The sequence below is a fragment of the Megalops cyprinoides genome, chromosome 15, assembly GCF_013368585.1.
Source record: "Megalops cyprinoides isolate fMegCyp1 chromosome 15, fMegCyp1.pri, whole genome shotgun sequence".
NCBI lineage: Eukaryota > Metazoa > Chordata > Actinopteri > Elopiformes > Megalopidae > Megalops > Megalops cyprinoides.
In genome coordinates, this window is record NC_050597.1 from 22,392,907 (window position 1) to 22,417,141 (window position 24,235).

Genomic DNA, 24,235 nt, shown 5'->3' on the forward strand with positions numbered 1-24,235 from the left:
TCTTTCCCTCTCTCCCCTCTCTCTCTCTCTCTCTCTCTCTCTCTCTCTCTCTCTCTCTCTCTCTCTCTCTCTCTCTCTCTCTCTCTCTCTGCTCCCTCTCGGTCTGTCTCTCTCTCTCACGTGATCAGGCAGCAGTTGATGCAACGGGAGCCCAGCCGCCTCTTGAGGGCGTTCTTCTTCGGGGTGAGGATGGCGATGATGGCCTCGTCGAAAACCGTCTTCAGCCCCTTCTGCGTCAGCGCCGAGCACTCCACGTAGCAGCAGGCCCCGATCTGGAGGGAGAGGGGGTGGGGTGGGTGAGAGGCAGGAAGTCAGCAAATTGTTGCGCAACACTAAAAGCCATATCAAACCGTGAGGGCCTGGTAGAGGTGTGACTTCCTTTTGATGGTGGACCTCTCGCCTGTAGCCCGTGGCAGGCACGGTAGTTATACAAATAATTGGGGCTGTAGTGCAGCCTGCCGTAAATGCAATGCAGGAAGTACTCGTCACACCCTGCCAAATACAGCTTTTGAGACGCCCTTCAAAAATGGAGGACGTAGAGGGACAGGCTTGTCGTTATTGCTCATAATGAACTTGCCACTGATGTGGAATTGTCACTGATAGTGAAATGGGTTTGACCAAAAACAGTGCACAGCGCACGGGGAAGGGGGGTTTATGTTAAAACTTTTAGGGTTTCTCACGCCTAAATGCTTTTGCTCTTAAGGTTAAGCCTGCCGTGCCTTTCAGCTCCGGTCTGCAGGGACCTCACCAACTCTGGCTTGCTGAAAGGAAGCTTGGGGTTGCTTCTTCATCTTACCATCAGATAAGCTTTACAAGCTAAAAATAGCCGAGGGCTCACACTTTCTTTCTTTTTATGTGTATTTTCCCCTTTCTTTGGGAAACATGTGCATAGGTCTGGAGCAGGGTGCATCTGAGGTTATATCATGGCCCCGCCTCTTTTACAAACAGACCCTGTGACGTGACTATGTGACAGAACCACTGTCCACCGTGACTATGGCCTGGGCGTGCTGCCCTCACTGCCCTGATCAGCAAAACCTTTGTGTCACAATCACTTTTAACTGGAAAATGTAGTTTTTCTTGTATTGGAACACATGAACAAGCATGCATTCCTTCACATTCTAAAACTACCCTAATGGAAAAAACAGAAAGCAGTACAGCTCCACAAGTTTACCTAGAACACCCACCTACCTACCTCTGATACTACTTTTGTGAGTTGTGGGCAGATGGGCTGAGTCAATGATGTAAATTGTTTGCTCCCTTCTTTAACTCTTTCAAGCATAATGAAGGAGCGTATTATGATATTGCCCAGAGTGCTCTTGCAGCCCTACCTCTTTGGCCAGCTTCTGCCCCTGCTCCGTAGAGATGGGCTTCTCCTTCATGTCGTTCAGCTTGGCGATGGTTTTGGGATCATCCCGGAGGTCGATCTGAAACAGAGAGGGTGATGGGAACTTTATAAGACGGGCACCCTCAGCGAGCTCATTCCTCCACAGGGAGGGAATAGAAGAGAGTCGACCCGGTGTGACCCCGTCCGTACGCCGCGGGGGTGTTGGCCGGCCCCCCTCCTTCCCTGGCTCTCTTCCAGAGAGGCCCCGACTCGCCTCGCGCTCCATTACCTGCGAGCTGCAAGAGAAGCAGTTTCGCATGCGCTCCCTGCTGAATGAGCTCGTATGTTGTGCTCGCGCCGCTGTTTTTTACGACCCCTCCCCCCTCCTCTCCTCCCCCCTCCCGGCCGCGCTTCTCAGTGGGTCAAAGTTCGGTTTTCGCCGCGCGGTCCGAGGCACTCTTCCAACCCCAACACGAGCCCGCGGCGCCAGGCGCTCCCGTAACGCCCCGCGCCCCCAAGCACGGCTCCATGTGACGGCGGTTTGTTTTTAGAGCGGACGGTTCCAGGAATGAAATTCTACACTGGACCTGACGCTGGTGCTAAGCTGCGCTGCCCCCCACCCAACCGGCCCTGACAAAGCTACATTTACGGCGGACGAAGACAGCCCGACCTCGGCAGCCTCTGCCTTCCACCCTGCAAAAACAACCTCTGGTTCCAATTAAAATTCCACCGGCTGATTTTTCAGCTGGATCCGCGCAGCCGGCTAGAGCTGAGCATGTGGTACCCCAATATCCCAGAACTCCAGCTCAATAAAGCACCAGTTCACTTCTTCTGTTTCCAGCTATTGACACACTGAACATGCAAACATGCACATGCACTCACACGCACACACACATGGATGCCCACAAACAGACATGCATTACATTACATTAAATTTTACATGTTACCCATTTATACAGCTGGATATTTATTGAGGCAATATTGGGTTATGGGCCTTGCCCAAGAGTACAACATCAGTGCCCTAGCAGTATATGTTGGGTGTTAAAACCCTGTAATACCCTGGCTTTGAAATAGCAACAGACAAAAGTGGAGTTTAAATACCTCTGTGTAAGCACCAGTTCTCCTGTTCTGTTTCCACCTATGGGCACACTGAACATACAGACATGCACATGCACCCACACACACAAGCACACACAGACATCCATGAGCACACTTAAACACACACCGGTGAGCCGCAGACTCATGTGAAAACACACACACCCAGGCATCATTTGTCAGGGGTATGTGAGATCTCGGAGCGTGTGGGTGGAGGCACGGCTCTGATATTCTACCGTACTGCGGAGTTCTGCGTGTGGTGTAGAGCTCGCAGAGCGCAGTTTGATCCTGCTGATCTGAGATCTGTAATCGCAGCGCCTGTCCGTGCGCGCACGCACACACACACACCACAATGCCGTTTGATCTCGCCTCTAATTCCAGCCCCCATGCCAATCGATTACCACTTCATCAGTATTCACCTCAGAGGCCAGCGCAGATTAATAGACGGACCAATAAAACATGAGTAAATATCCCCTGACATGATGCATTACAAATGACACACGCCCACTCTTCAGCTTCTACCCCACCCCCCTACCCTCACGCGCCTCTGAAGTTTCGTTGCCAGGGAACAATGATACATTAACACCCACATGTAAAGTTTTGAAGTATGTTTAAAAATAGGATGCCTTTAGATATATCCTGTTCTACATTCCAAAGCAAGATTTGAATCATTCTTGAAAGGATTAGAATGAATAGGGCGTTGTTTTCTGTGTGATATTCTGATTTCAGTTCTGCTGTAGTACTTTAATTTACACTGAAGAAAAGGTATGTTCGTATAATGGGTGGTTGTTCTTAAAACAATGGAAAACAATGGTCATCTGCATACAGTACCTCAGTACGCCCCAATTACATTTACTCTTTTGAATAGCAAGACACAAATCTGATCTTTATACAGTCAGAGAGCTGTTCCCTCTGAGAACATGGATGCCACCTCTCTCCTTACCTGTCCTGAGGCCATCTCTTCTGGGCTAGAGACAGGCCAGGGTGGCACAGAGCTCTCAGGAGTGGGCGGCGGGCCCAGTTTCCGGGCGTACGAGCTCACCTGGGTTCCGATGAGCAGGAAGGGGACGCTCGGGGCGTACTCCTGCAGCTCCGGGACCCACTCCTCCCGCACATTGAGGAAGCTGGCCGGGTTCACCACCGAGAAGCAGATGAGGAAGACATCGGTCATGGGGTAGGACAGAGGCCGGAGGCGGTCGTAGTCTTCCTGTGTTGGGGGGGGAGAGAAGGGAGTGAGGGAAGGAAAGATCAGCCCACGTGACTCCACGCATTATACAGCAGCAGCAAGGCAGCAAAGTGCCCTTGACTGCTAACCTGAAGGTTGCAGGTTCAATTCCCAAACGGGGAACAGCCACTGTACCCTTGATTAAGGTACTTGGCCGGAAGTGTCCACCTGTACAGGTGATGTCAATGATTTTTACAGTAAGCGTGGGTAGGTGTGTCCGCTAATTAAATGAGGTAATCCTCACTGGGGTTCTCCACCCACAACCAGCAGCACCGCTCCACGATGCTATCCCCACAGTAGCAGCATCAGCTGTGCCTCTGAATGGAAGAGAAATCAGCACAACAGAAGTCTGTAGAAGATTAAAAACCGCTGCTGGGAGCCAAAGGCATTGGATGGCTGCTCTGCTGGCCGCGTTTCCAGCTCCAAATCGAAGCTCTCTGCAGTCTGCAGTCTTCTTCCCTTCCCATTTGCTCCAGAATATTTTACCAGCTATGAATACATATCCACATAGAAAACATTATTTTAAAACTACCGCTATTGTTTGACATCTTTCCTGCATGTAATATGAGTGAGATGGTTCCAGGTAGGCAAAGCACCTCAAGACTGCATGTCTCTTACCCACACGAAAAGAAAAACAGTTTGGCGAAGGAAACAACTAATGGCCTGAATGACCTCCAGATATACCAGATATACCGCCGTTCCCATAGTGCTTTGCTGTGGAATTGAAAATCCAGCACTGTAGTAATGACAATTAAGCCAGGATGTTCTGCAAACACGTGACTGGTGTTTTGGAGGGCGCCGTGTTCTTATCTGTGCGTGTGTGTGTGTGTGTGTGTGTGTGTGTGTGTGTGTGTGTGTGTGTGTGTGTGTGTGCGTGTGTGTGCGTGTGTGTGTGTGTGTGTGTGTGTGTGTGCGTGTGCGTGTGCGTGTGTTTGTGTGTGTGTGTGTGTGTGTGTGTGTGTTAATGCGTGGGGTGCTGACAGGGCTTGCCGAATCCTGTGCAGACGGAGGAGCTGAAGGAGATTCTGCAGCATCGATCCGTTTCCATTGATTTTTAATTATTATTAAGTCTTTTACCGTGGCTCTGGCCACAATGGCGTTGCTGTGCTACAGAAACGGGGGATCTCAAATACCCCTGCCCCGCGCTCCTGCCACGGGAAACAAGGCATCGGGGCACACTCGCTGGGGACACAGAACAGAGGCCAGCCACTCTCATTCACCTACAACCACCTCTGCCCCCCTATATAATGTCTTGTCTCCCCTGCTAAATACCTGCCGTGCTAACACTTCTGCTCCCAGGCTTCTGTCTGTTAGCACTGCTTTTTTCTAATGTTTCTGGTGGGAAATCATATGTTTGACACATGACGGTCAATTTTGATTACGTAATAAAGCCATATGATTACAGGCAAAGGTTGCTAAACTTTGCTACTCTTCCGGTCTTTCGCTATGCAAATGAAGCGAAAAGATCCTCTTCTTGCCCTCGCACATCTCTCCCCCCCCCCTCCTGACAAGGACAGGGCAATCTCCACAGCCACCTGTCTCTGGTATCCCAGCATTCCTAGCGGCGAGCTGCTGGACCTGCCAGGCTGTGCCGCCTGTGGAATAATGATAGTTTTACAGAGTGGGGAGTGAGGAATAGCACGGTCGCACAGATGCCCGTCAGCCTCCGCTGCTTCACTGTGCGTCGCTGAGTTTACAGTGCACACCGAGGCTGCGCACAGGGAATATTTTCCGCACGTTTCTAAACTCTCTACAGCTACACCCCGTGCATTCCTTCCTACCCACCGCTGAAAAGTCCCAGACGAGGCTGTGCCCGCGGTGTGTGTAATGTCATGACGAGAGCGAATATTCATGAGCGGGCGGGCCTGGAATGCATTTTAATGCTGAATGATTGGTGGTAACTGTAATTCCACAGACACAGAGTGAGCATAATCGGCACCAAACAAAGTAAGGGTGTCACCTCTAATGAATGCTCAGTTCTGTCTTCCCCATAGATTTTTTTTCAGGATCAGTGCGTTGTGAGCGCACACCTGTGAACCATCAGTGTAAAGTGTAGAGAGCAGTCGGTGTCTCACTGGTGTCTCCGGCCTCATCCCGATGGCATAACCTCTCGTGTTTGCGTATAGCAGCCAGTTGGGTCCCTGAGTCACGGCCCTGACTGATCTGGGTTCATTACCAGTCACCTCCCGCCCTCTCTTTCCTCTCCTTTAATGAATCCCCTCAGTCTCTGCCAGTCCGTGGAGCGGTCCAGGGTTCATCCCTCTCTCAGAACAAGCACCCTGTCAAGCATCGCTTTCCTGCTGCTGTGGGCGACGTCACCTTCGCAGGCTCGTCACATACCACTCAGCCCCTATTCACTGCAGAACTACTGCGAGCGAGACCGTGGGTGTGTTTTTTTTTCATTTGTGTATTTGATTTAACCAGGAAAGTAGACTGAGAATTCAATTCTCTTTTACAGTGATGGCCTATGGAGTGTGTCTGGGTTTATGTGTGTGTGTGTGTGAGTACTGTGTGTGTGTGTATTTTTATACTTCAATTAACAAGGAAGGTCAACTGGAAATTCAATTCTCTTTTATAGTGATGACCTGGGTCAAGGTGGCTAGAGTGTGTGTGTGTGTGTGTGTGTGTGTGTGTGTGTGCACGCCTGTGTATCTGTGTGTGAGAGTGTGTGTGTGTGTGTGTGTGTGTATGCATATATGTGTATCTCTGTGTCTGTGTGAGGATGTGTGTGTGTGTGTGCATGCCTCTGTGTCTGTGTGAGAGTGTGTGTGTGTGTGTGCATGCCTCTGTGTCTGTGTGAGAGTGTTTGTGTGTGTGTGAGTGAGTATGTGTGTGTGTGTGTGCATGCCTCTGTGTCTGTGAGAGTGTGTGTGTGTGTGTGTGTGTGTGTGTGTGTGTGTATGCATGCCTCTGTGTCTGTGTGAGAGTGTGTGTGTGTGTGTGTGTGTGTGCACGCCTCTGTGTCTGTGTGAGAGTGTCTGTGTGAGAGTGTGTGTGTGTGTGTGTGAGTGAGTATGTGTGTGTGTGCATGCCTCTGTGTCTGTGTGAGAGTGTGTGTGTGTGTGTGTGTGTGTGTCTGTGTGTGTGTGTGTGTGTGTGTGTGTCTGTGTGTGTGTGTGTGTGTGTATGTGTGCACGCCTCTGTGTCTGTGTGAGAGTGTGTGTGTGTGTGCACGCCTCTGTGTCTGTGTGAGAGTGTGTGTGTGTGTGTGTGTGTGTGCATGCCTCTGTGTCTGTGTGAGAGTGTGTGTGTGTGTGTGTGTGTGTGTGTGTGAGTATGTGTGTGTGTGTGTGCATGCCTCTGTGTCTGTGTGAGAGTGTGTGTGTGTGTGTGTGTGTGCACGCCTCTGTGTCTGTGTGAGAGTGTGTGTGTGTGTGTGTGTGTGTGAGTGAGTATGTGTGTGTGTGTGTGTGTATGCCTCTGTGTCTGTGTGAGAGTGTGTGTGTGTGTGCATGCCTCTGTGTCTGTGTGAGAGTGTGTGTGTGTGTGTGTGTGTGTGTGTGTGTGTGCATGCCTCTGTGTCTGTGTGAGAGTGTGTGTGTGTGTGTGTGTGTGTGTGTGCGCGTGCGTGTATGTGCTCAGCTGCAGGACCGTGTTATGGAATGCCAGTGTGGAGACTCTGTCTGCTCACTCCTTCCCTTGCAGCCCGCAGTGGCAGACAAAGGCTGTAAACGGTGATGTACTCTCAGTGCCATCGGGGGCAGCGCAGGGCCTGCGGAGAGACGAGCCCCAGCAGAGTGACGCCTGCATGACTCACTTCAGGACTGATGTGTGCTGCTGTCAGAGGCTGCTGACAAGAGCTGGCCCCAGTCTCAGATAGACCATGAATAACACATGCACACAAACACACACACGCGCACACACAGATGGCAGCTGGGTCCTCCTGTGCACTCTGATGCTTTCTCTGAATTACAGCCACCAGCATATTTGTATGCATGTATGTGTGTGTGCAATTGCTGTATGCAGGGTGAACGAATAACATTCTGTGTGTGAGAATATTTGTGTGCAGGTGCGTGTGTATGTGTGTGTGCGTGTGTGTGTCACAGTTCTCCCTTGCTTATTCCCCCTCTTCCTTAGGCTCTGCTGGACTCTGAAGGCCATGGGTGCTAGCCAGGAGCAGCGGGGCTGCTGTAAATGGCAGTCTCTGATGCGAATGTCTGTAGTTGGCCTCGTCTTACACTTTTTGAAGAGCCTGCCCTGCGAATTGGGGTCTCGTGAAGGCCTTTGATATGAGCCACCTGGCAGCGAGAGACTACCACAGGGCTGGGCTGTTCTACCTCCTGCTTCAACACTGTGTGTGTGTGTGTGTGTGTGTGTCTGACAGAGAAAGCAAGAGAGGGAGAGAGAGAGAGAGAGAGAGTGATTGGGGGGGAAGGGGGGGGGGAGGGGGGCAAGAGGCTGCCCATCCTTAGCCATTGTTGCGATAAGCCCTGCTGTCGCTTTAGAGGACAGAGAGGTCTTGTTTAAAGTGTCTGAGCAGCCCTTTGTTTCCAGAAGACTTCATTAATAATCAATGTTGATCAGAGGAAGCTGACAGAGCATTAAAGCGTGGCAGACAGGGGACGTAAACCACCGGAACGGCGTGCCGAGCAGCGCGGACCCCGAGCCGAAGGAAATGCCCCGAGAGCAGCCTCACATGCAGCAACCGGTGTACAGGGACCTGCTGAGACCCGGGCCAGAGGCGTCCTGCAAGGAGGATGACTGGAACAGACTGAGCCCAGTATTACTCTGGAATGTAATGTGGGGGACGTGTTTGCTTGCACGACACATCACCAAATAATGGGCATTATATCCCTTTACCACCCAGGCTCCCACCTTTTGTCCTATTTAGGAAATAATTATGCTCATAGTCTTTAACAATGGTGAGTCACGGGGTTGAATATAAATGGTTCTATCAACATAAGCATTTTCTGTGGAAGCAGGCGGCTCAAAGCACCTCCGACCTCTACCCTAAGGCTTCTCAGACTCCCTAGACTGGATCCAAAAGGGGGTCCAGTTTTACCCTGTTCTTGAGAGCCGGCAAACAGCACTTGAGCTATTTCTGTGTCCCGCCTCAGACGTCAGGGCGCACGTTTACGAGCGGACGCCACCGGAGACGGACTATTATGGTGTCCGATGCAAGCCTGATATTTTGTTATTTTTAAGACAGTCATTCCACGGAGAGGTGTTGACATCTCCTGAAAAGCTCGGCAGGATGTGTTTTGCCCACAGACCGCGGAGATTTTATTTTATTTTTAACCGCATGGAAAGGTGACCCTTGCGGAATGCAAACACAGGCAAGGGGAAAAAAATCCTCTTTCTCATAGTCCGGCCCCTAAACACGTCTTATTTATGGATTCGTTTAGTTTAACAGTTCTCAGTGTAGGTCATCTTCCTCATCGATACACAACGGAGGTCTATTGGACATTGATTATTTAAACAACAGCAAAATTGTTAATATTCCACTCCACAGAAATCAGGGAAAGCAGTAGGTGGAGTGGTGACTAAACCTGTGTCAGCCACAGAGGCAGCTACCCATAAGCCCTGGCAACCTGCCTGTCCAACCGTGCATGATTGACTTTGGACGCTTCTCATCGCTCGCAGTAAAACCTCATTTCAGTAAACCCCTGCACCGTGATAAAACAGGGCGTAAAACCTTTGCGTCCGTGAAAGGTAAAAATACACACAAATCTGGAAGAGTTCACACGCCGCGAGAATGGGTGTGGGGAGGGTGATAAGCAACTCCTCCTCACCCCTCTCCTCCCTCCCCCATCAGTAAACCGTTCTGCAGAAGAGATTTGCCCCTCAGACAGGATGAAATGCTAAATCTGAATAAGCCATCTCTACCCCCCCCCCACAAAACCCACACATTCTCTCTATCCCTCTCTCTTCCACTCACTTCCTCTCCTTCTTTCCCTCTGTCCCTCTCTCTCTTTCTGCAGATCTCTCTCTCACTTTCTGGTGTTGGGATTCCTGTGGACAAGGGGGGAGGGGGGGAGGGAGAGAGGGGGGGTGTTCCCTCACACGATGACTATCTCTTCAGTGCCACGTAATTTATTGCTCATAATATAATACCGATTTGTATGCCGCCTTCAGCCCTTTCATCATTCTCTGCCAGTGGATGGGAGAAATGCAGATAGGGGCCTCCGCAGAGCAAAGTGATCTAACGGAGATCCACCCAAGATGCAACTGACACGGGAAAACCTCCAAAAAACCCCTGTTATTAATGTTATCCCCTCTCTCCCATTCGGCAGAAAGTTCGAGATTACTGTTCTGAAAAGCCAGCGCTGGAGTGGCCCAAAAGCGCTGATTAAATGACGTGCCCCGGTCAGCTCGGCCCCACGTGACTGATCTCTGATTGATACCCCCTTTTGGCCCGCGTTGCTCCCTTTCATGTTTCTAAATGAATTATTAACATGCAAATGTGTGAGCGCAGACGCGTGAGTGCGCAGGCTGTTTCCCGCTGCTCATGCACCGCCGGGCGTGCGTGGGTGAACACCTCCCATAAGGCCCTGCGCCCGGGGAGACCCACGCTGTAGAGGCTGTCGTGTATTAGCACGGGTTATCGGACTGGTTGCATGCCACTACAGTGATCAAACACACATGCGCAGGCGCGTATGTGGTAAATCAACACATGGGTGCCATCAGTAGGAATGGACTGACTTAAGCATGTGTGTGTTTGTGTGTGTGCGCACGCGTGTGTAAAGTGCTCCTTTTGTGTTTGTGTGTGCACTTCATGGGTGTGTGCAGATGCACATGTATGAAGCATTTGCATGCATGTGAGAGTGTGTGTTCTAAGTGTTCTCTGAGTGATATGTGAGTGTATGCACATGTGTATGCTGTTGTGCATTGGTACCTGCATGTACGTGTGTGTGTATGTGTGTATCATACTGTGTCAATGCACTGTGCGTGTGTGTGTGTGTGCGTGTGTGTGTGTGCGTGTGTGTGTGTGTGTGTGTGTGCGCGGGCACACTGTGATAACCCTCCCTCACAATCAGTAGGCCCGTCACGCCTGGCTGGCTCTCTGTTTAAAACCCTGTAAGTGGGACTTCCATCCCCATCAAATACCAATTACCCACAACACTTCCCTGGCATTCTGCATGTGTGTGTGTGTGTGTGTGTGTGTACACATGTATGTTAATGCTCTCAGATCCTTTGTGTATGTGTGTGTGTGTGTGTGTACTGCATGCATAATAAGCCTCTGTGTGCATGTGTGTCTGCTGTAGGCAGCGGGGGGTTCGTGAGCAGCGGTGTCTGGGTGAGCGCTGTTACTGGGAGGATATATAAAGTGCCGTGATTTGACATTAAAGAACACCTTGAGTTCCACCTGGCTGCACACATGAGATGCTGGGAGCCTCCAAGAGCCAGAGGAAATGGATCGGAACAAACAAGCGTTAGGAGTCTAATGGGCTTGGCCCGTGTCAGACAAGGACAGATAGCGGCAGCGGTCGCGCACGTTCACCGTCCCGCAGGCTCCGGGGACCGCCTCCACACCCCTGCCGGCAGGCCTTCCACCTCCCCTCCGGTACACTGCCTTAATATGACGTGGCCTGATTCCTACAGGAAACACACAGGAGCACTCCTGCCCCTCACTGCATGTGCAAGCCCTGCTCTGACGCGGTGTAGTTTCCACGGTCCCCCTCAGAGGGACAGAGAGACACATTGGCGGTCCCTTCTGGTCTGCTGCCATCGAGGGGGGGGATCGGATTTCATTTCCCAGAGCACAAAGGACAATAAATGTCACCTCCCGCCTCCCCGGGAGTCAGCCCCTGCAACAGGCACTGAGACAACCTCGCCCACAGGGTAAACTCAGAGGTTTAACACAAACGTGCTAATGACAGTGCCATTCTGTGCTTCATTCTATATTGTTCCAACAATAGTGCAGGCATACAACAGCATGCATAAATCAGTAATCTGCGTGTGTGTGTGTGTGTGTGTGTGTGTGTGTGTTAGACCATACATGTGTGAAAGACTCCATATCCCAGACTCTAACCAACCCAGTGTTGATGACTGCTTATATTTAAAGCTTTGAATATCAGTTGTGTGTGTGTGTGTGCCTGTGTGTGCGTCTGTGTGCACGCGTGTGTGTGTGTCTCTCTGAGCTTCTCCGGGAGCCAGACAGACAGACAGGTGTGGACTGGAACATGCTGTCTGCAGCACACCCTGCAGTCTGCTGTTTACCAAAAACAAGCTGCTGAAGGTTGCGCTGCGAGGAGGAATCTTCCCTCTTTCCAACACCTTCCAGCGCTGCTCTCCCTGTGAGTTCCTGCCTGCTCGCCGTGGAGCAGTAAATAGGTCATTTTGCCACTGAACGTTTTTCTCCTGTCAGCTCCCATCTCTTATGTAAGAGAAAGGAGAGAACGAGAGAGACTTGCGGTTGCAGCGGAGACAGAAGTGAGAGAGGGGAAGAGAGGGAGAGATGAACAGGAAAGAAGCGCAGAGTGAAAGAGCGAGAGGGACCGCGAGAGAGAAACACGCCCCTGTTGCCAGCAACGAATAATTCATGACTGAAAGTCTCTCTGTGCATATATAAACTGATGCTAACAGAGAAGCAGAACAGACAGGCAGACTCCACGTTCCAAGTTCAGACAGCTAGTCACTCATGATAAATTGCGAAATTATCAGACAGCTTGGCTTTTCTCTCTTTCTCTCTCTCCCTCCCCCCCCCACCCGCCGATTCCATTTGCATTGTCTCGGGCTGATATCAGCGGTGAGTGTTTTCAGCCAGTGGTGTGTCAGCTCTGTGGCGCTCGTGACACACTGCAGCCCTCTCCGATCTGCTTGCTATGATGGAACGCCTCTCAGCCTGGCTTTTGGGCGCTGACTTGCGTGTCTATGGCCGGGAATAGAAAACGATGCAACACTCAACATGCACAATTCAGTGCGTCACAGTCCATATCCACCAAGGGACAAGGGGGCATGTCACCTCATGAGGTCTGTGAAAAAAAGAGTGGCCTCTTTTGACGTTCTCTCCGGCAGAAGACACGGCCATGAGAACGGTAATCCAACTTACACCATCCTGGTGTGTGGGTAGACACTGTCTATAGTGTGCTATCCCCTCTCCAGTCAGAGCTAAAGGGGCGGCAGGCATGAGGTATTTTGTGTAACAGGGCTATATAACATTAAATTACATTGTTGTTATTTAGCAGACGCTCTTATCCAGAGCAACTTAAACTGGTTACAACTTTTACATGCTATCCACTTATACAGCTGGATATTTATTGAGGCAACTGTGGATTAAGTAGCCTACCTCACCCAAGGCTACAGCAGCAGTTTTCCAGTGGGGAATCGAATCAGCAGCCTTTCGGTTATGAGCCTTGCTCGTTACCACTATGCTACGGTAAAGCCTACATATAGCATGAAAGTGGCCAACTCCCTTATTAGCCAAGCCTTATTCCACCCTCCACTGTGCCTGTCTAGAGATGTATAAATGTTACTCTAGTTGCCCCCTGACCTCCTTTATGACTAAAATAAGCCACACCCACTTTTTACCCATTACAGACAGCATACTACAGTTAGGCTTTCTCATTGGCAGAGAACAAGCAGTGAGGCAAAACAGATTGGTGGGCCGAGGGAGCTTTGGACCATGAAAAAATACACACATTCTACACATCCACTGTTGTTATGATTTCATAACAAGCGTTTTTGACAGATGTAATAGAAAATGTGATACTATCATGACAGCGATGTGCTAAGATATATAACATCATGTGGTCTATTTCTCTGCATTTCAAAAAACCTCACATGCTGATAATGTCACCTGACACATTTTTTCACTTCCTTCAAATGCTTCTTAGAAATGTTATTGTAACAAGTTCAGCATAACATAAGAAAACAGCAGTAGCACAGTTCAGGTTTACCCTCACTGAATACACTTTCCCTTAGATGTTGACCATTTTAATGCGGCCCACCTGTAGCTGAGCTGTTGACTGGAGGGAAGATTGGGGGGGGGGGGGGGGGGGGGGTGATGATCCTCCAGCAGGGTCAGGACCCTTTCTACCCTTCCCTCCCCTACAGTCTGAGGGCCAGGGTGCCAGGGTCATGAGTGCCGTGATGACACACATCTTCCTCCGCACATCATACACTTGCCTGATGTCAGACAGGCCCACATGTCCAATTCAACGGCATGTGAGGACATGCGCTCTAATGCCTATCCGGGACCCAATGGGTGGAGAGATCACATGACCCTTACCATCTCCCACCCACAGACATACAAACACACACCCCCATGTCATGTGACTGCCCTGTGGTCTAGACCAGCTGGTGGCGGTTGGGGACTTCCTTCCTCCCAAAACACAGTCCCAGGAATAACGGCCCTGCGCTAGTGTAATAAGTAGAGCAACACCAGCAATGCTGGCACAGAGTGAAATAAGAGCCGACAACTCCAGGATCCTGATGACGGCTGTATAAGTATGTGTGTGTGTGTGACACACTCAATCACAACCATCTGCCTTCCTACCCTGGAAACTCAAAATAGACCTCCACTCCATCGCGCTCCCGTAAGAATTTAACATAGCAGCCCAGCCAAGCCGGCCTTTGGGTGGGGACAGGGGAGGGTGGGGGGGGTGTCAAAGGGGAGTCAGACAGAATGACAGAGAGGGGAGACTGACAGACATGGGAAGACAATGTGAGGGGGAGAGAGAGAGAGAGAGAGAAAGAAAGGAAGACAAAGTAAGAGAGCCAGGCAGAGTGAGAGTGACAGAGACAGGAAGTAAGAAGGGGACAGAGTGTGCACAAGGGGCAAAGGCATGGTATAGTCTATTGGTTAGACCCCACAGCTCTGGACCTGTGACTCCTGGGACCGAATCCTAGGTATAACACTACGCCTATGCCTTCGAACCAGGTACTTCTCTTCAATCGATGCAGTCAAACCCAGCTGTAAAAATGGATTACGCAAAGTGTAATGGATGACTAATGCAATGATGGGGAGACGCAGACAGAGGGGCGTGCTTGGAAGGGGGACAGCGATGCTTGACATTTCGCAGACAGCTTCATTTCATGGCCCCTGCTCTCCGTTGCACTTCCAGAAACCTCCATTACTCCCACTCCCCCGTTCCAGCCAGTCAGTGTCTGGAACTTAAGAGCCAGGCATGGCAGGCGTCAGCCAATCAGGAAGCTGATCCTGAATATAAAGACTTACGTGCTTCCTGCGTGGAATGGCACAGCTCGGTGTAATGTGTTCCTGTGTAGGCTCAACCCACACAAAGTGCAATTCTACAATCACCACACACGGTAGGCTAGGAGCGCTCACATGCACGTACGGTGGGGGCCATCTTTTAACTCGGGGTTTGAAGTATAAAGCATGACTCCGGGCACACAACCAAACCTCCAAGTGCATGAGCCAACATCATAAAAGGATACTACATGTTTGCAATGTGTGAGCTTTTACATAAATCCACATTTGGGGCAAGCTGATGAAACCCATGGATGGTAAACTGCAAAGGCAATGTTACTGCTGAGGAAAGAGGACATGACTCTGCCCACTAACTCTGACACCTAATGCAAGATTATGTACAGCAAATGTAGTCCAATGGAGGTGGGGGGTGTCACTACCACAATTTTTGTGAAATTAGAGTCCAGTGCCCCTGCCCCACTGAACCACCAAATGGCAGTGTGCCCCAAAACTTTTGAAGAGAAATTGAAGACACAAAAGCATGGGCTCATAGCAGGCAGAAAAACAAAAAAACACCTTTCCCCCTCTCATCTTCCCATCTCCTCTCCTCTTCAAACTCACTCCCTTCCTTGGAGACCGGGGCGGGGAGCGGAGGAGCGAGAGTGAGAGTGAAAAAGAGTGAAGAGAAAGCTCTGGGCCCGCCGTTGCCACGGGGAAAACCGCACTTAGCGTCCACTTCCTGCTTCCTCTTCCACGGCCATCATCCTGCCATTCCCAGAAACAGCGGCATGGCCCCAGAGAGGAGGACGAATGAATAAATAAATACCATCCGCTCCGTTTCCACCCGCTGCCGCTCCAGACAGCCCGGGCTGACGGCACACAGAGCTTCACGCCTCATATCCCAGCCAGACAGGCTTTAGAATGGCCCCTCTGTTCTGCACACAGGTGAAGAACTGTTTCCCCTTCAGCGGAGCCTGTGAATAATTAGCTGCTGAGCACGGGCTGGTTTTGGCTGACGACACTCCTGGGGTGAGCGCAGAGGTAATGGCCTTTTTGCACATCGCCAGCAAAGGGTAGGAGAAACAGTGCAGGCACGGCAAAAGCAGTCCCCCCTGGGGAGGAGGAGGGGGATGATTTATACCTGAGAGGCCAGATGAGCTGACTTCCTATCCAAATACAGACTTCAAATAAACATCGGGCGTGGTGGGACGAACGATGGAGGACGGGCCTCCCGTGAAGGGCCGGGGTCGCCGCAAACCGCGCGGGACGTAAATCTCGTTAGGCGCGCTCTCCCATCTCTCACAGCATGCGGCCCCGACCCGGTGGGACACTTACAGAGCGGAGAGGGGGGAATAAGGAAGGGAAATGGGGAAACGGGGGCAGTAAATCTCAGCCCAGGCGTCGGGGGGGGGGGGCGGTGACACGTATGAGCCGCCGTCCATCACCGTGGTGACATCATCACTGCACAACGCCAGCGGGGCCCCACAGGGGGCCGGCAGGAAGGGACTCAGACTCAGGTATCAGGAGTGACGATGCTGGGTTTTTACAGGAATTAAAAAGGCGACCCGCTCTGGGCTTGAGCAACAGAGGACCCTGTTACCACCGCCGTGAATCCCAGTCACGGTGCCAGGCCGGTGTCCCATTGCCAAAAAGGAAAGAAAAAACAGCCCCTGGGAATTCTGACAATTCAGCTCATTCCTCAGCAGCTAATGACGTCCTTTAATCACTGTGCCCCAGCGAGTTTAAGCGAGCATGACTTTATAATAAACTCCATACACTACTAGGACATGAAGTATGACATTTCACTCAATGACGTGTGTTGTTTACATAAGGACAAAACTTCCTTCCTTCCTTGTTTAAAAATTGTACTCACAATGTTTCCAATCTCCTGGGGGCTCCACATTCCTTACACTCTAAGATGGCAACATGCGTCGTTTTGCTTGATAAGGGAACAAAAACGTACCTGCCATTCTGCACAACAATGTTCCCTCCACACTGTCGTTGAATCAGAGTCTGATTTGATGCACAGTAGGTCTGACACGCAGTAGGTATGATGGATGACAATAACACATTGCTTGCTGTGCATGGAACGTTTTGTTGCCCGAGGTTGGATTGGCATCTTATCCAGGGGGAGTTCCTCCTGTACATTATGTTGATTTTGTACCACATAAATCAGGATGAAATCTGGATCTCAGCGCCACCCAGGACTGCACACACCTCTGTCTAATGCATTTCATGGTACACATGCTTAGTGGTCCCCTTCAGCATTTCAGTTAGCATAGCAGTTTCAGTGCCTGACCATACGTCTGACTAAGATTAACAATGGCCGAAATGTCGGCTCATTCTGTGTCATTTTTTCCTTTAGCTCCGGGAGACAGGAATGGCGTATATCTCTCTCACACCAGACCCTTTTTCTATTGAAATAGTTAAGCTGCATCTGACTTTTAATAAGACTGTGGGTATGATGTAATCTAAATCAGATATACACAGCTGTGATATAGTGTAGGACACCAACACAATCACACACACACACACAGACACACACACATGCATTCACACATACGCACACACATACATATGTGCGAGCGAGTGCGCACACACACACAGTTTACTCCAGGCTCCCAGTTTTAATCCATGCCATTGAGGGAAAAGCACTATAGGAGAGAGACGACGTAATGCAGTCGAATGGAGCAGAAATCCATCAGCATGCTGGGACCCAACACCGACCGGAGAGGGAGAGGGGGTGAGGGGGAGAGAGAGAGAGAGAGAGAGAGTCACGCCAGCACGGCACATGTGTTCTCCAGCCCTCATCTCCAGATCTGTGTTGTGCTGTGAGAACGCAGAAAGTGGAAATCCAGGAACGAGTCTGTAAACGTTTCGCTCAGACACAGCCCCTTTGGACACAGAGAGGGGGGAAGAGTCTTCATTCCTTCATCATCTCTAAAAAATCCTATAAAACAGCAAGGGATTCTGGGAGGGATCCTCTCCCGCAGCAGCTGCGCTGTGCTCCACGACAGGCCAAAATTTAAATATTAAAAAGGTCGTTAGAACCCGTTAACCATCTTTAATGCTGATGCCCTGAAGAGAGGGTGTATGTGTGTGGTGTAGGAACTGTAAAATGTTCTCTGAGGAGAAGAGCAGAGAACTGTACGGGTTTATGATTGGGATAACGGCAGTGGGGGCAGCCCTGGGTCCTTCTTCTGGAATGACTATAACCCCAACCTGTAATACTCCTCATGAGATATTCAGATTGGCTCCTCAAGTTTTCCAGAACCTGCTTTATTCCACTCACGCTCTAACCAATGACTGACACATCCTTACTACCTTTCAATTGTCCCGACACAACTTTTAATCCTGAGGTTTTCGGTTTTGCATCAGTTTTCCACTGTGTCTGATGATGATGATGCCCAACAATTTATTAAAAGCTTCCAACTGTCAAGCTGTTTTCATTACAAGTGCTCTGTGTTCCTTCAACAGAGACAGATAAATGAAACTGCCTTACCAAGTAAGTGTGTGCGAAGGGAATTTCTTCCTTCTTGTTGCCAGGGGCGTCTCTGCTTGTCTTTCCCACCGCACCAAGTGTGGCCATTTATCCCATGCCAATATTAAATAACTGCCATCTTTAATGCATTTTGCAAAGGTTTGGGAGCTTCAAGAAATAGCCGATTTTTGCAGTGGAGTGTGCTCATCTTTGCCTTCTATCCTCCATCACACCCCTCCTTGCTTTCCACTGATATCATCAGAAAATGATGATGCAGTTCCTGACGTGTCCTAGCAGCGGAGGAGAGTAAGATTAACTGGTCAACTCCCGCTGAAATGCTGTTGATGTTCTGCTGGGAGTCGTCTCAGATCCTTCTCTGGCCCACACCTTTCTGGATATTGTGTATATGGAATCATCAGCTGTGTGAATTTATGGTACTAAACGAAGGACACTGCAGGGCTGGATTATGCCTGTTGTGAAAATGGAGTCACTTTTATTTCATTACACAGCCTGGAGGCTCTGTCTGTTAACACACAGCTAAAACATCCCTTTGATTCATTCAAGCATCACTTTCATTTTAATGTTTCAATGAAGGCTGCCCACGGTGCTTCAGACAGGAATGCGTGTCATACGCTGGTATTCTCCGCCACAGAAAATCAGCAGTAGTGACGGGAGAGTAAGGCTTTGGGAAGCCCAGAGTGGGTGAAACCTTCATGTGTTATCAAGGACTCGTTGATTTGTTTTCGTGTGCAGAGCAAAGTCACTTGATGTTGACCTGCCAACACCTTTCTAAATGCAGCACTGTTCCCCCACAGAGATTTGTGCATCTTGCACCTCTTTCTGGTCATGCCTCGGCTACAAGACAGCTTTTGCACAAGAGCCATACTGAACAACCACATAGATCTGGAGCTATGTGTGTGCTGTGATAACTCCAAGCCTAAGATGGGACCTCATGGTAAAAGACTAAGGAGACACAATAACACTTAACTAGGAGTGTTCAGGACTCCACAACACTGCACAACACTCTCCTCTGAGACGGTTCCAGTTCTCCTAAGTCTTCCTCCATCATGAGCCCTCAGAACCACCCTGCACACGCTGTTCAGTTAGAGCGTTCAACAGTGCTCCTCGTCAAGGGCGTTCAGGAGTGCCCAGCAGCCACAGTCTACAGTTAGATTGATCAGTACCATAATGCCACACACCTGCACTACTGAGGGCATTCACTCAGTTTGTGACCCTGGGTGACCCTCTGATCAGATACAAGACTGTAGCAAGTTACTCTACACTCCACAGGGTGATGTCAGCAAAACAGGGTCTTAAAGGGGCTAACAAGTCCTTTTACATGCACCTGTTGAAGTGGGGCCCCTTCAGCCCCCAGACATCTTACACCTGACCAGGTCACTCCTCTTCCCAATGGGGCTCTTCTCAGACATGATCCCTGTCTATACTGATCCTTCAATGGTGGAATGAAGTCCCCATGGGACTTCATTGGAATCACTGGCCATCTTCCAATGCAGTCTGAAGACCCATCTCTTCAGACTACACCTTGGTTCCACCTCAATCCCTGTCTGCTAACACCTGCTACTTGTTGTACTTGCTATTTATTTTATGTGTAGCATGGCTGTGTGGATTTTGGATTCTCTGATCTAGAGACTGATGTATGGTAGTACACTTGTCTTCCCTTTCTACTCAGGCTGCACGAATGAACTTGTGGTAGTGCTTGAATGGTGTTATGCTCACACTCACAGGTCTGGGGGTGTTGTTAGCCTGGTCTTACACTGTTGCTCAAGCTGCTCTGGATAAGAGCATCTGCTAAAAAAATGTAATATAATGTACATTCTGCTCAGGCACCCCCTCCATGTCGTATCCCTGAGTACTGCTCACAAGCGACAGTGTGTGCTTTGTCCTTCCTCGGTTATAAAAGGGGGTAGGACAGATAATGGGATACCAAGGCAGATATTCTCCTTCTCAACTCCTTGTCTGTCGCACAGCCTGCTGTAAACCTAGCCCTTTTCCTTTCTCACTTCCTGGTCTACACAGAGAGATAGGTAGAGTGTGTGTGAGAGAGAGAGAGAGAAAGAGAGAGAGAGAGAGAGAGAGAGGGAGAGAGATAGTGAGCGACTATATCAAACACACAGTCCTAACAACTGCATGACTGTTGATGACCTCGCTCTTCCCTCTCCTTCCCCCCCCCCTCTTTTTCCTCTCCCTCCCTCACCAACAACGGAGTTGGAGACCTTCTTTGATCAATGGCTGGAAGGCTCTCTCTCTCCCCCCCAAGCCCTGTGTAGTTATAAACGTTACCAGCTGCCTAATTCTGAGTGCAGAGTGCAGTGGTGGGGGTGGGTGGAGAGCACTGCTTTGAACTTCCTTTTCATATGAAGAGCAGTAACTCTACTCTCTGTGGCCTCTGAGCCCACGATCAGCATATATGAAACTTCTCCATTTTTCAAATGTTCTGAATCAGCGAAAGAAAAAGCAAGAAATGGTGATTACTGGCACTAGTCTGCAATCAGACAGAATAAACAAAACCGCCCGCTAACATCTGACAGGATGAATCACTGATCTTGGACTGATCTGGTTAATAACGATACACCCAATACCCTTTCCCATATGTCACAGCACTGTAATGACCTCATCTTTCTGAGCAGATTAGACAGCCATATATGCTACACTGTTCCCCTCAGAAGGAAAACCAGAGCTAACATGCTATGATGGATCACCAGATGTGCATACGGGGAGCTTTTAATTAAATTCCACCAGTATAACGACCTCCTACAGGCATGAAAGTGTGTACCGGAGAGTGTGTGCATGTGTACATACAAAACATGAACGCATGTGCGTCTGTAAGAGCGAAAAAGAAATATGCATGTTTGAGGGGGAGGAGGGGTCAAGTGTGTGTGTGTGTGTGTGTGCGTGTGTGTGTGTGCGTGTGCATGTGTGCATGTGTGTTTTTGGCTTTCATGACTGAGTGCATGTACATGTCTGAGAGGGAGACAGTAAGGTGTGTGTGTGTGAGTGTGTTAGCATGAACATGTGTGTGTGCATTCACGCGTGTACGGTGCCTGGTTAACTACTCAACAGTGAGGTCAGCGTGGGGGCAGGACAGTGAGCGAACAGCCATCTGTTATGGACCTATTTTTTTTCCCCTGATTGGTCAGGACCTATATCAGCCACACCTGATTGGTCAGCCCTGTTGGAGTGACAGATATGGTCCACAAAAAGCTTTTGAAGAAATCCTCCACTACTTATCCAGCTCCCCTGTGGAGGCCACTTGAGTGACACTGATTTTTTATTCATGTATTTATTTATTTATTATTCATCAGTGCACAGTGGGGCCTCCTGATCTCTTTCTGTATATTTCTGACTAAACACAGTGTGTTCCCCCTCTTTCAAATGTTGTGTTTAAGTTCAGTGAGTGCTTAAGTTCAGTGAGTGCTGTGCTTAACACACAGAAAAATCTAACTACAGTAGAGACATTAAAAATGTATTACGTATTCTTCCTGATTTAGCTGAGTTTTAACTCAAGGGGGTGGGGGTGGGAGCAGTAACCCAGACAATGAGAGAGAACAACTGAGACACAAACCTTGACCGTCTGAGGCTGGACTGTGCAGACATACAGTCATCAAATCCGACCACAAAATGACATTATCTACTCCTTGGGAGCGACAATAGCAATCACCTGTTGCATGCATTCTCGGTTCCAGAATGATGTCAACATCTTAAATCGACCAGCAATATATTGTACTGTATGCCAAGTGCACAAACGCCTCTTCAAGACACCACAGATAGGGAAACCCTGACACAGGCTCACATTGAGTCTCAGCTTTAATAGTGATGAGTACATTGCTCAAAGAGTTAAACCGGACCATACCTGCCCAGCCGTATCATACAGTCCCAGGAGGTACTGCTTTCCTCCAACGGTGACGCTCACTACAAAAAGAAACGGACAATCTTTCCTTATTGATGAGCGAGAGAAGGAGACAGAGAGATGGGGGTTGGGGGTGGAGAGACAGGGAGGAAAAGAGAGAGGGAGAGAGACTTTCAGCCCAGAGCTGCTTATGGAGAAGAACGCAAGTGGTTTTAATTACAAAAACAGATTCCAACAGGGAGGCGAAGTAGAGAAAAAAGTTCCCGTTTCCTTTCGATGATACGCCGAGGCTCGAGTAATTAGTTTGATTCTTTACATTATCCGGCCATTTTAAGGTAATTGCTACTTAATGATTAAATAATTATTTGAAATGATATATTTACAGCTTTAACACCAGTTCGCACACTATCGTGTTTTCTTCTCAAGGTTGAAATCTTCACATCTGTGGATTCACGTTGATAATGTGTTACCATTATTGCTGTAATTTCTCTTATAACTACTATTGGTAGTAGTAGGCTGATAGTAGTAGCCTAGTTACTATGGTCGTTGTAGAACTGGTAGTAGTAGCAGTAGTTGCAACAACTGTAGCAGTACTAGTACTTTTAAATTCTTGTTATTGAATATAATGCTGTATTAATGGTATTGCAAATATTTAAAAATGTCCATTTTGCTAATGCGGATAAATACATATTAAACTTCCTCAAAATAATTATTAGTGTATAGCTAGCGACTAGAGATTAATTCCTCATATTTTCGTTTCATAAAAATTAAGTTGAAATGTTTTAATTCCATTATTTGTTTTCATTACAGCATTGGCTCGTCTGACCGTATTCCCCAACTCCACTGCTGCAAACAATGAAAGATCACCGTGCGTCAAAACTGCCTTACCTGCGTAATGATCAAAGACTGTAGGGACGTACTCCTCTGGGAAAGCGTCGTTGGCATAGCTCATTAACAGACAAGTTTTGCCTACAGCACCGTCTCCAACGACCACGCATTTCAGCATAATTGTGCCAGTTCCATTAGCCATGATTCGCGCAAAATCAACATCTCTTCAGCCGCCCAGTTTTCCTCAGTAAAGCGGCGATCCCCAACGGACAGGCATCACCAGCGCCCCTGTCCGTCTGCGCTCCGCAGCAAAACAACTGAAAATGGCATTTCTCCTCCCTGGTTGCCAAATTTGGCAGTAAAGGGTTTTCCTTCCCCCGCTCAAGCCAACATACACACGGGGTAGACAGACAATGTGCACATGCTGTTGCCCCTCCGCGAGATCTGTGGTAAAACTCCCCACGTTCAATGCAACACCTTCTCCCAACAACACCAGCTTCGCTTACGGTCACCGTCCAAACATGACACGCTATTTTCGCCTGTCGCTGCCTTGTTCCACTTCTCCCACTTTCGCTCCAGTCTCACTTGCAAAGGCACTGATGCCAACTCGAGCTCGCTTGCAACAGAGGCGGGGTAAAAACTCCAAACCAAGGGACTCTGTCGAAACTACAGCGGTTTTATGACGCGGCTACTGTGAACAGAGAGATTGTTGTGATAAACGTGTGTGTGTGTGTGTGTGTGTGTGTGTGTGTGTGTGTGTGTGTGTGTGTGTGCGTGCGCTTAAAGTGTATCATGTTCCATGCCCTGGACATACAAGAACACACACTCAAACAGTGCTTTTATAATCAAAATGAATTGACAGACAATATGGTAGCAGTGTGAAGAAGTGATGAGCATTATCAGTTTTATTTGCAGGTACAAGGTTTTTTTTCTCCCTCAGCAAGCAAAGCTACTGCTGTATTAGAAATCTGATATTTCAAAGTCATTACAGACAGCAGTGACTGCTGAACCAATGAGTAAGAATAAAAAACACTCATTTATATTCATTCAAGACAAAACACCTTAGATGTTCATTATATCACCCCAAAGAGGTGACGCTGATGCTGTTTTCACCTCTTTGATGGTCAAGAGGCAAGGACGTCCTCTAATGCCACCCGCCTCCTGTAAATTTTACAGGTGCCTGTGGTCCATCAGAACTAACTGAGACACAGAAATGTGATTTCCTTTCCCTCCTTTCCCTCTCATCTGAATGAGAACATCAGTCAATTACTAATAGTGCCAGTAATCAAGCCAGTGTTCATATTTGACCTTGAACCAAATGA

The 24,235-nt window shown here is 49.1% G+C and overlaps 1 protein-coding gene across 1 annotated transcript; it reads right to left on the reverse strand.

The window, feature by feature from the left end:
* Positions 1-71: 71 nt before the first annotated feature.
* Positions 72-23,506, reverse strand: rhoq (ras homolog family member Q). The gene is made up of 5 exons (XM_036546362.1): positions 22,974-23,506; positions 22,089-22,147; positions 3,462-3,626; positions 1,329-1,424; positions 72-272 (listed from the first exon to the last, which is right to left on the reverse strand). The coding sequence occupies exons 1-5, from the start codon at positions 23,113-23,115 to the stop codon at positions 117-119; spliced, it is 618 nt and encodes a 205-aa protein (XP_036402255.1). The 5' UTR covers positions 23,116-23,506; the 3' UTR covers positions 72-116.
* Positions 23,507-24,235: the final 729 nt, after the last annotated feature.

Bases quoted from the DNA above. Each gene is read 5' to 3' on its own strand.
- rhoq (XM_036546362.1), bottom strand. From the start codon at position 23,115: ATGGCTAATGGAACTGGCACAATTATGCTGAAATGCGTGGTCGTTGGA. The intron at 1,425-3,461 runs GTGAGCTCGTAC...TCTCTGTTTCAG, and splicing joins TCCTGCTCATCGGAACCCAG to ATCGACCTCCGGGATGATCC. The intron at 273-1,328 runs GTAGGGCTGCAA...CTCTCCCTCCAG, and splicing joins GGCAGAAGCTGGCCAAAGAG to ATCGGGGCCTGCTGCTACGT.